Source organism: Ceratotherium simum, chromosome 30, assembly GCF_057802395.1.
Source record: "Ceratotherium simum simum isolate JZ-2026a chromosome 30, ASM5780239v1, whole genome shotgun sequence".
NCBI lineage: Eukaryota > Metazoa > Chordata > Mammalia > Perissodactyla > Rhinocerotidae > Ceratotherium > Ceratotherium simum.
This window is the reverse complement of record NC_141929.1, coordinates 37601316-37613918: the sequence shown is the minus strand read 5'-3', so window position 1 is coordinate 37613918 and position 12603 is coordinate 37601316. Positions and strand designations below refer to the sequence as shown.

The window sequence follows — 12603 nt, the reverse complement described above, 5'->3', positions numbered from 1 at the left end:
GGTTCACAGGTTCGGATCCTGGGTGCACACCGACGTACTGCTTGGCAAGCCATGCTGTGGCAGCGCCCCATATAAAGTAGAGGAAGATGGGCATGGATGTTAGCCCAGGGCCAGTCATCCTCAGCAAAAAAAGAGGAGGATTAGCAGATGTTAGCTGAGGGCCGATCTTCCTCACAAAACAAAACAAAAAAGAAACATTCTATGAAGCGGACACTCTTACACCTGTTTTCCCATGTGAGGAAAGTAAGGCTTAATACTTGACCATTACTTGATGAATGTCATTCAGTAGGCCAATCTGACCTGTCCTCAAATCCTGTCCTCTATTGTGTACTCTGAAATTCAACTTTAAGATTTCAAGTGGTCGGGCCGGCCCCGTGGCTTGGTGGTTAAGTGAGCGCGCTCCACTGCTGGCGACCCGGGTTCGGATCCCGGGCTCGCACCGACGCGCTGCTTCTCCGGCCATGCTGAGGCCGCGTCCCACATACAGCAACTAGAAGGATGTGCAGCTACGACACACAACTATCTACTGGGGCTTTGGGGGGAAAAAATAAATAAATAAAATCTTAAAAAAAAAAAAAAAAAAAGATTTCAAGTGGTCTATTCTTCACTAAGTAACGTTTCATAATCTACATTAAGCTAAAAATTAAATAAAATAAAATCATGACATCAGTTTGGGAATCTTCTACTTGCAATTAAAAAAAACATATTGGCAAAGACTCCTTAATTTTGGTCAAGTTGGTAGTGACTTTAGTGTCTGTTGTTCTTATTTTTTTATATAAGCCTGAAGTCAAGCAAAAAAAATTAGTCTTTTTAAAAGAGTTTTCTTCAATAAACCATCATGCTGACAAATTAAATGACAGTAACCTCTCTCAACGGCTGACAGCCTAGCAGGGGCCCTGTTAACATGCGCATTAGGGCAGACTGATTGGTTTAATTGGCAGTCGTGCCTAAAAACCTGCAGAGGAATTGATGCTGAATGAATCATTTTCTTCAGCAATATTCAGCAGTTTGAATGCAGCAATGCAACCAAAGATTCTTAAAGTTGTTCTATTTATTATTATAACCAACCAAGTGATTACTTTCATTTTATTTTCTAAAATTGTGTGCGTTTACTGAAAGCCATCATTTAAAAATGCTTCAAAGGAAAGATTTCTTACCAAATTTTCCCATATCTCAAACTGGACGGTACTGGAGGTAGACACTGTCGTGAGGAATAAATCTAGAAGGAAAATGACAGAATTTTAAGTCTTGTTACTGATGTATACATTTAAAAAGAGGAAGAAATGCAATACATAAAAATAGTTATTAATATAGTTGTATTTAAACATATTTTAAATTATATTTTAACAAGCTTAATGCCATCAAAGAAAAAACAGCAGATGATCCTGTATTAGTACAATGAAGGAAAATGTATTTAAAGGGAGCATTTGGTATTAGTCTTTCAAAAGCATTCTTTATTTTTAAGAACAGTTACGTATACTACTTTTTTATCTTAGACATTTTTATTCTAAGGTACACTATACTTTTTAAAAAGATATCCTGATTATAAACACGTTTTGCTTTCTCACCCTAGGAGAAACAGTTACCTATATATCAAAGTCAAGTTTCAGCATAATTTTAAATCACAGCACTACAGCATCCAGAATCTTTAGCACTCATGTTAAATGAACAAGTTATATTTCAAATTTTGAGTTGCAGAAGAATTGTCTTTATATATTCCAAATAAAGAAAGTCTATTTTATTGAAAAGTACAAGAATTTTAATAAAATTTTTTGAAAAACAATAGGTTGACAGTCAAATCAAACATCCTATTAATGCAAAGGCCAGGTGAACTGCAAATCTTATTCTAGCAGCAGCATTTATTATTTTTGCACAATGGCAATTTTACTTAGTGAATATATAATTTTAAAATGATGAGTTAAGTCATAGGAATATGAAAAAGACAGTATTCTTTTGTGCTTTAAAAAAATGGAAATTATTCAGAGTGTTGTGAAGACCATGACTATTTTAAAGAAAAGAGTTTTTTCTCCCCATTAAATATGTTTAGAAACCTATCATCCACAGTTTAATGTGTTTTCTGTAAAGGTTTCATATGAATTTAGTGAAGCTAATTTATGTAATAATTATAATAATAAATATTTTCATGGAATCCCCAGAAAGCTAAGCAATTTGTTCACTTTTATAATTAGCAGAACTCAAAACTCCTGACTGAGTAGGTGGAACCACTCTTTATGTCAATGTACAAATATCTCTGCATTTGTTTTCCCTGCACTAAGGATACTTTGCCTATAGATATAGACATGTAGTCTTTTACGAAGACAATTTCCTTACTCTGGCAAATAAAGATTCCCGATGAAGCGTTTACTTCCATACTCAACTAGGAAAACTCCCAAATAATATCCGAGATTGTGTGAGGCTGCACCTACAGCCCATTCCTCTCCTTCTTCCACATATTCTCCACATTGCCATCAGCATGATTAAAAACAACAGTGCAAATTTGATCTCATTCCTTCTCTCCTAGGATCTCTTCTCCTCAAGAGAAGGCTTACCTACCTACCTGCGTTTCCAGGCTGATTTCCTGCTACTCTCACAAGAAACTTACTCTGTGTGGTATCCTTTTACCTCACAGCACCTGGTGAACTAATTCTTCAAAATGAGCTCAAATGTCCCCATCCTTCCCTCCATTGTTATCCCATTATGTTATCTCTATCACTGCAATTATTACATATACCTTGATATTCTGGTTTCATATCAGTCTTCTCTGAGCTTCTTGAAGGGAGGAGTTATGCCTAATTGATTTTTATATCTTTGTGGTTCATATGTGCTTGAAAATAGTATGTGTTCAACTGACTGCTGAATAACTAAATGACACCAGGCTATATATGTACTGTGGTTTCTGCAAATTTGCTTGAACTGTCTAAAAATAGTTAATCTATAGCATCTTTAAATGGAGTCTATGGAAAAGAAGGGTCTTATGTTAAAGCATTTCATTAAAAATAAGTATGACTGATCACAGTGACTACTGTATTAAGCATGTTTAAAAGCTATTACCTTTATATATTACCTGAAAATGTGGATAATCAGCATAAGAAAATGATAAGAGATTAATAGCCAAAGAGATTTCTAAGAATCACTGAGAGCCACGTCAATGTAAGCTCTGAGCTATTTGAAAGAAGCAAAATCCAGAAAAGGGGCAATTATACTATTATATAATATAACAGGTGAATTTGTTCAAACTGAAAACATTACACTGTTGAAATTCTTAACCCATTTGAGAATAAATGAGGAGGCATCTTTCCAACAAGGGATCAAAGGCTCACTGCCTTGATAAGCCAGTTAGCTTCGTGGATTTGGAAGAGCTCTTCTGTTACCACAAATGACCAAGCAGGGACAGTTAGAGGGGAGTGGTGGATGGCTACCAGCAATCTATCACCATTCCTGGAAAAACACCACAAAATATTTTTTTCTCTTGGTATTGCATTAGTCTCTGTATATTTGCATAAAAGGTGATAAATTATGAGCTTCCTATTGTTTCACTCATATTTAGAAAATTTAAGAACTATAACACGATGTTTTCTGATTCTATTTTCATAGCTTCACTAGCTATTTATTAAGACTTTGAAAAACAGTAAAGTGAGATGAGAGATTGGAAGTACCTTGTAAAATTAAAAAAATTTCATTTCACTATTCAATTATGTAAAGAGGTTATAGAAAAATAAATGATTCATTATGTAGAGAAATAAAAAGAGACAACTAATTATTAACTATTCGATATGAAGAATCATGCCTCAGCCTTTGAATGAAATAACTAGAAAAAAATTATAGTCAACACAGCAATAAAGTTCTCACCCTCCCACATGGTTAAGAGTAATTCACACAAAAAAATTAAAGGAAATGTACTCAATGAAACTGTAACGGATGCTGTGACATGCCACCCAGATCCCCTCTTAGGAGTGAAGGACTTATTCCTCAGCTGCTGGAAATGCTGCTGCCAGACAGCCCTAGTAGTCAGCCCTTTTTGGAACAGCCTTGGCTGAAAAGAGCTACCTTGCCAAAGGTCACATCCCTTTCTGCGCTAGCCTGCATTCAATAACTGTTCAGTTCAGAGGAATACAGGCTAGATCCCCTCAGCACAACTCAGGACCACGCTGCAGAGCCATTCCACGTTCAGAGGTCCCAGGGTCAGTCGAGGCTTTTAGTGACACTGAATCATAGTCCAACTCTGCTTTCTTCTCTTCCCTTCCAGTGGTACTGACTATAAGAGCACTCCCTAAAACTAAACTTCTTGCATACTAAGCTCCACCTCCGAGACTGCTTCCCAGGGAACCTAGTCTAACAACAGTTGACACCAAAGTGATTGGAGAAAGCAGACACTAAGATTTTGGAGTTGGATCACCTAACATGGGGCTGGCAATAAGGATTCCTTCCCTGGGGGTAAGCAGTGCACAGAGAGCCACACGATCTTTTACTGGTGCTATCTCGGGATAGTATTCTGGTGGAAGAGAAGGCACTAGTGGATGTGATTTTAGGCTTTTTGAGACATATAAGGTAAACACTAACTATAAGGACAGTGGAATTAGATGGCTATTGCTAAGCTCAATACAGGAAAGTCACAAAGGCTACACATGATTGATCAGAAATTAACAGCTAAGCATGAAAGCCAGAGGGCCTCTTAGGTGTCACATAAAGAAGTTCTCATCTCCTGCAGCAAGAGAGCAAGGAAAGCTGAGGATCACGACCAGGACATAATAATGGTTAAGAGTAGAAGAGCTCCCAAGAAGGTTAAATTCTCAACCTAAGTAGGTCTGCTGTGCCAAGGTTAGGGCCCTAGTGGGGAAAGAAGGATACTTCACCCATGGGATAGGAACATCTGGGTGATGAACCTGAAAACCTTGAATCCTCAGATTCACTTGAACCTTCAGAGCCTGCAGAAGAGGCCCACTCTTCACTGTTAAAGGCTGGTGTTTGCTCCCGCTGGAGGATGATGGAGAAGTGTCTGCCCCCATTAGGCAACATGCTTCCCACTTCCTACAGTCTGCCCCACCTTCTCTCCTGGACACTAGGCCAAAAAATGGGGTTAAGTTACAAGATAACCTGGCCAGGAATGTGATGGACATGTAGAGGAAAAAGGAACTATAGCTTGAATTAAGTCCAGGACCTAGCTAACATGTACTGGCAGGAGCCAGGAGAGTATGCATGACACTATATTCTGGAGAGCCTGATCAAGGCACAGGGTGAGGGGCAGGGTAGGAAGGATGGGGTACAGGGTGGGGCAGAATAAAGAGTTGGGGGCAAGGTGATTACACTGGATCCCTTCCACCCTAGAAGTGGCAGCAATTCATTTTATAGGAGTAGACACATATTCTGGATATGGGTTTGTCTTTCCTGTCTTGAAAGCTAATTTTAAAAATGCTAATAGAAAAAATACGATGATAGCTGAAACAATATGATGATAGCTGACATCACTGGTATTCCCTTGAAGAAATAATCCTTAACAAAAGATCACATTATGAGTTAGTAAAAAATTCAGGATATAAACCCTAAACTCAATTAAATCCTTTTTCATTAGAATTTCTAATATTAAGTGTGTACAAAAACATTAAATGGTTTATGCTTCAATTATTTCCATTCATAGCTTGAAAGGATTAAGATAATGCCTCTTAAATGTTGCCAAGTGCAGTACAGCCTTCTCTTCAAATGAAGAGAACCAGCTGGTTAAAGCTGGCATCAAAAGGAAGCTTTAGGAGTTTTAGAAACTTAAATTGGAAGTCTGACTATGTGAACTAAACCATGTCAGGAAAAACCAAAACAAAGTTTTATGATTATGATCAAAGTTTAAAGTTTAATGATAATGGGCACCTAACACCCTTTTGATATACTATGATATGAAGAAAGACGCTAAATATTGTGATTTCTGGCACTGTATCCTATTGGTGTGAAGTCTCAATATTTTAAGAAAAATATTCTGATGGAAATTTTTAAAAAGCATTCATAATGTCATTTAGAGTTCCTGCATGAAGAAATTCTTAAATGATGATAGTCACTATATTTCCAAAGGAGTACTATGGTTCGTTTTGGAAAAATACAGTTAATAAAACATTTGTAGTATTTTCTGGAAGCTATAGACATTTCCAGAAAGAATGGTTCAAAGCAGTATCATAGTCTGTACTGTTTCAATGCTTTAGCCAGGAGGAGATGCCAAGTTCATGTTTACATCTGTTCTATAGTACTGTCCAGTTTTTCTTAGGCCCGGTTTATATTAGCGAAAGGGCAGCATTAGAGTATAAAATAAAAATATTTTTCACCTGCTTCCATTTGTTCATAAAAAGTACACTGAAGGCCATATGACTGCTGAAATCATTAAGATAAACCAATTAATGCCAACAACTCTTCCCTTCGCAGCAGCAGTTTAATTGCATTCTGTAGCTCAGAGGCCATCAACTCAAACTCTGTAAGGCATGAGGCCCTAACTTAAATAAGTTAAGAGGTCCTGGTACAACCAAGAGGATCAAATAGCAAAAGGGCACAGGGCACAGAAACTGACTAAGGGTCTCAGGATGGATGAGACAAGACAAGAGGAAGTAGGGGACTCAGATGAACCAAAAATAGCCCATGACTGACCAAAGAGGACAGCAACTAATTAGCTCCAGGGAATCACTGTTGTTATGGAAATATGATTTTTTCAATGTGAAAAACCATATTTTAAAAATATCGAAATCTAATTCAAAATATTTTAAGCAGTATGGGCAAAAAAAAAAAAAATTTAAAAAACACATCTGCAGACTCAATTTGAGCCACAGGTATCAGACTGAAACCTCTGATAGATTACCGTTTTGGTTACATGTTTGTTTGCAGAGAGCCAACTCTACTTTCCACATTCTCAATATCCAATAATACTGCCAAATAATACTAATTTTGCAAGATGATATGAGGAACTTGTTTGAATGAGTCCCCATTCACAAGATACTATTCTTAGGAAGAAGTCTAAATTTCTAGGAATCATTTTAAAATTTCACTATTTAAGTTCATAACCTTCTATCTAGATTTCCCTTCCCTTTCTTTCTCTCTCTCCTGGAACATTGGGGCCCAAATGAAGACTCACTAGGCTTAGCAGAGAGCTCTGACTACCTCTGACTTAATAGAGTGTACACAAGCCACAGAGAGACTCAGACACCATACTCTGTGACAAAGGCACACATTATACTAAGACTGAAAGCTCTTAATGCTGGGTAAACAGTAAACCTGCTCCCAGCCTGCCTTCCCTCATCAACAAAATCATTATCAGAAGCACTTTTGTTGTAAGAAAACAAAAGGTTGGATTTATTTATTTTAGATTGTGTATGTACACGAAAATCTCAGGTGAAAACAATAAACTCCAGGTAATAGGCTGCTGGCAGCAAATGATGATGGGAGCCTAACTGTCCTGAAGTTGAATGTTTAAGGGCATTATAATTTTCATTTGAGGAGGATTATTAACAAACGAGGAAAAGATACATTTAAATTACTACATTTTTATCACAGGGAATTTATTTTTCATAACTTGTAAATTGAATTTTTAAGAGAAATGTAATGAAGGTAATTATTGTAAGTTAATGATCTTCAAAGACTACAATATTTTGAACTCTACTGTTATATGTATATCTCAATTGAAGTCATATTTCCTCTAATCCCATGAGATTAGGGTCTTAAGGAATCTGAGAGAGTTTGCAGTTTTAATATTTTCAATCTTGTAATGTTTCTATGGGTTAACAGACATTATAATTCAAAATTCCAATATGAGAAGACCCTCTATCTTCTAGAATAGTCCTCTATGTTCCAGAAGGTAAAGAATTCATTAGAGATGATAATACTTAATGATAGAAAGAACTGGAGAACAGGAACTTGGCATTAATCATCACTAAGATTTTCAGATTTTCCATCAACTCGCATTATAGTAAATTTACTTAAATGAAGGTTTTATAATACCAATTTTAGAACCGTATTCGGGCTGATCTTTTTTCTAAGGGCAATGAAGTCAGTCTGTATCCATTTGGTTTATATAATAAAGCTTCCATTAGTGCCTTCATTAGTCCCTTTCCATTGGTCTCTTACATGCCAAAATCTGATTGTTTCTTACCATGTTCACTTAGGTCTCATTTACAAATTTATAAAGACGTCATACTTGCTAATTGTTCAACAGCTGCCTACACAAGCACTACTGTCAAAAAATGGTTCTTTTGGAAGGTGAAACATGGCATGTTGGATGTCTGAGTACTTATTTTCTTTGAATGAAAAGATTGTGTGTTAGTCTATACTGATGTTAAAGGACTTTCCCCCCAAATGTGTCTCTCATGTATTTTTGTCTCCTGATTTGTTTCGTTTCTAATAGAATTCTTAATTTTTACTACATCACGGGCTCCTACTCAGGGGGTTTGAGTCAGAGAAGAAACCTCAATTTTGCTCACAAAAATTGTGGCTAGACATTTAAAATCAAACTCATCCTGAAAGCAATTTATTTCTTAAGTGGCACGATTCAATCAAGGTGATGAATACTCTAAAATTTATGAGTAGAAGCTGTCCATCTCTCTGATAACTGCTATGTCAGAATGAAATGCAGAACACAATACATATGGTCAGCAAAGTTTAGCAGATTATTCCTCTTCTAAATCCACGGGCAAGACAGTTAAATACACAAAATGAGTTATTTGCAATGATTTAAACTCATAGTCACTCAAAAACAAACCTCTAATAATAGGCAGTTTTACGCCATCCAGTCTAGAAACTTCTGATTTGTGTACTATCTTCTCTTTTTAACTGGTCTCATTTTCCTTTCTAACACCAGAGAAGAACTTTCTGCAGACTAGAGTAACAGTGGCCTTAATGAGATAATCTTTCTATACAGTTTCTACGCATCATTTCTGGAACATACTGGAAGGGAACATTTTTGCTGAATCTAGAGCAGTGAAGTGATAAAATGCTTGAAATGTAATAAATTCCAATAATTTGGAAAAAGTAAATCAAAGCATTAACCTCTATGGGCTTCATTTCCTTGCCTATAAAATGATCTGGTTAGACTAACTGACCTTTAAGATTTCTGTCATACATATCCACCCACTCATTCAACATCTTTTAAGCACCTGCTATGTGCTTGGCACTCAATTAGGTATTAGATAAACAGAAACGAGGTGTGCTCCTGGCCTTTGAGGAACTTTTTGTCTCTGGAGAAGAGATGTGGACACAGACTGATACCACGTGGCAATGGCTCTGCTAGAATTACAAACATGTGTGATGGGAACCGAGTTGGCAGAGGTATTCACTGCTTGGGTGAATTTGGGGAGAACTTCACTGAGAAAGTGACATTTGTTCTGGTCAGAAACTTAACACATGATTAGTTTTAGAAGTTAGGCTACTTACATCAGTGAAATGCTAACACTACCAACACGACATTTTATAGTACAGAAAGTTGTTTATACACAAACTAAGTTAAAACCAAACAATCAGATCATTAAGAAACTTCAACTTGGAGCAACTTATTAAAATAACAAGACATACTCATGGCCTCTAACTCATTCAAAAAGAAATATTAGGTAAAGCTTATCTTATTAATGTAATATACACAGTAAGTATGCTTGACAATTACAAAAATTGCTCAAATGCCTCTTCCAGCTGTACAAAATCTGAGGTTAATGATAATTCTGAAAAGTAAATAATTTCCCCAAATTACAGAATTTGATTAAAGTAGTCTCTAAACTTTACATGTGAAATTATGAATATATTTCTCTTGAAGCAGAAACAGGTACAGTAGTGATTAAATATGAAAATGAAGTGTATATTAAATGCATTAAAGCTTCCTTTCACATAGCTACATGAAATAATTTAAGAAACTTAACGTTAACACCAAAAGTACATCTTTAATGATATGGAAAGTACATAGACAGTTGTAATGCAAATAGTAAACAATACAGTGAGCAGTGAGCCTCTAACTAATCTTCTTTTAACTCCATCTTCTCTTCTCTGTTGTAACAGTAGAATACTATTTATAGGTCATGTTAAGAGTGCTCACTTCACAAAGAAGAGATTTAACCTTTCTTTTTTAATGTAACAAGAATCAAATTTCATCATTTAAAACTGAAAACCTAGTGGAGTGACGTCAGCATCATGGTGGAGTGTGCTCTTCCCTCAGTCTCTGCCCCCATGATACAATAAAAAGGACATTCGTAAACCAACAGAGGACAGTCACACAACACAACAGACGTCTGAGAGATCCAGGAGGTCATACGTCTGAAGGTAGGGGTGCTGGACTGCCCTGGGAGGCAGTGCAAGGAGGTAAGCAGATCTCCTCTCCCTCCTGAGTGGCAGTGATCTAGGGTGTGGAACCTCACATGGCGGCTGGCACTCGACTCTGAGAGGAGAAGGGGGAAAGCGCAGCCTTCCATGGGAATGCTCTTGCTCTCGGAGTTGCCTCTCAGCCCATGGGAATGCTTCCACTGAGGCAGCTAAGCAATCATGGGGGTGTCCCCACCAAGTCTAGCAGCCCAGGCGGGCAGAGAGTGAGTGCAGAGTGGAAGTGCGCAGGATAGTGCATGCAAAAGAAAGTGTCCCTCCCCCTCTCCCGCCTGGCATACCAGCTCTGCTGGTTGGCCAGAGCAGTGGATCCCTGCCAGAGCTCCTGCATACCTGCATGTATAAAGCAGTGGCAGCCAGCGGGCAAACACAGACAGGCCCTGTTGGCACAGCTTCCAACAGATAGGCACAACTGCCAGGGGTCACAGCAGGCTCAGAAAACACAGCTCCTGCCCCACCCAGTAGTGGCAGGTGGAATCCGCAACCAGATACTACCACGATGCAACAGCACAAGTCCACCCCATCAGATAGTGTGAAGAAATATATTAACACTCCAGACCAGAAGGAAATGACAAGGACCCAGAAACCAATCCTGAAGTCAGAGAAATTTACAATCTAAATAACAGGGAATTCAAAATGGTTACCATAAAGAAACTCAATGAGTTACAAGAAAACTCAGACAGACAGTTCAATAAAATCAGGAATAAAATTAATGAACAGAGGGAATTCTTCACAAAAGAGACTGAAACTATAAAAAAATCCAATCAGAAATGTTGGAGATAAAAACACAATGAATGAGAAAAAGAAGAATCTGGAATCCTTAAAAAAAGAGCTGATATTATGGAGGACAGAATTAGTAACCTGAGGGACAGAAATACAGAAATGCTTCAGATGGAGGAGGAGAGAGAACTAAGACTAAAAAAATATGAATAAATTCTCCAACAAATATCTGACTCAATTAGGAAATGCAACTAAGGATTATACGTATTCCAGAGGGAGAAGAGAGAAAGAAAGGAGAAGAGAGCTTGTCCAAAGAAATAATAGTTGAGAACTTCCCAAATCTGGGGAAGGAGCTGGAATTACATGTAAATGAAGCCAATAGAACTCCTAATTACATCAATGTAAAATGACCTTCTCCAAGGCCTATATTAGTAAAACTGGCAAAAGTCAATGATAAAGCTGAAAACCTAATTAAAACACTGTACCAAAAATAAGAAAGCAATGGCTTGTTAAGCCAGATACGAAAGTTCTAAGGATCTTTTGTAAATTTATCATATTGAATTTATGGAATAATCTCTAACATGGCAGAATAATCCCATGTAGCATCCATTATAAATATTCATCCTGAAAAAGCCCCTTCAGAAAGAGTGAACAATAAAATTCAAGGCCATAGGCTTAAACAAAAGTCACCATGTGGCATTATGATGGACTACTTTTAGGTTTGCAAATGCCAACTAAACGCAAAAGTTCCAGCAACGAATGGCAAGGTGAGGAGCTAGTGCTGCAGACCTGCTCCCCAGCAAAACAAACATAACTGGGGAAAATCATTTTTAAAAAACCCCACCATTTAAAGTCTATGGAAATTGTTCCTAGAGCCTATAGCAAATGAAGAAACATTTTACTTAAGAAAATATACTAAAACTCAGTAAGAATCGTGAGAGTCTGTGGCATCTGAACCATGACCAGCTCTCTTCCCTTCCTCTCCTAGCTCAGTGCGATGGAAACTCTGCTGCAGACAGGTGTAGCCAAAAACACAGGGCTCCCTTTCTCCCCAGCTACCAATCAAGCTATTCCTCTAGACCAATTTATTACTCTAATGTAATCAAGGTTTATATATTCCTGGGAGTGGTAGGCACCAGCATTTCTGATCTCCCCCAGCAATGTGTTGCAGAGGCTAAATTCCAAGAGAATGTAACCGAGAGGTCAGGGAATCCCTTCTTCAAGTCTGCCCCCACTCATAGGGTGGGCAATTAACATCAGGCACAACACACTCAAAATATTGGGGCTCTGATTACCTGCACCCCAGCTCATTTGTAGGCTGTTGGTTCTTGCTGGACAGGCAAGCCAAGAGGATCAGAAGCTACCCCTCTCACCCTGCACTGTGCTCCTAAAGCAGATGTGTCACTTAGAGGAGTACATCATTATCCTGGCTCCCAACTCAGGAGCCATGGCTCAGACATTTTGCTCAAGAAGAGAGGCAGGCTCCAAAGCTCTTATCTAAGAAACTGAATTCATTTGAAACAGAAAGGGAGGAAGTTCAAGCCTAAGGGCACACTCAAA

At 37.8% G+C, this 12603-nt stretch overlaps 1 protein-coding gene across 5 annotated transcripts in view; it reads right to left on the bottom strand.

The window, feature by feature from the left end:
• The window catches only part of ITFG1 (integrin alpha FG-GAP repeat containing 1), a 265929-nt gene that overhangs the window by 197883 nt on the left and 55443 nt on the right, over positions 1–12603 (bottom strand). For all 5 annotated transcript variants that reach the window (XM_087420312.1, XM_087420314.1, XM_087420313.1 and 2 more), the window contains exon 7: positions 1158–1219. In XM_087420312.1, coding sequence (XP_087276438.1) covers positions 1158–1219 — 62 coding nt within the window. The remainder of the gene's footprint in view (positions 1–1157; positions 1220–12603) is intronic.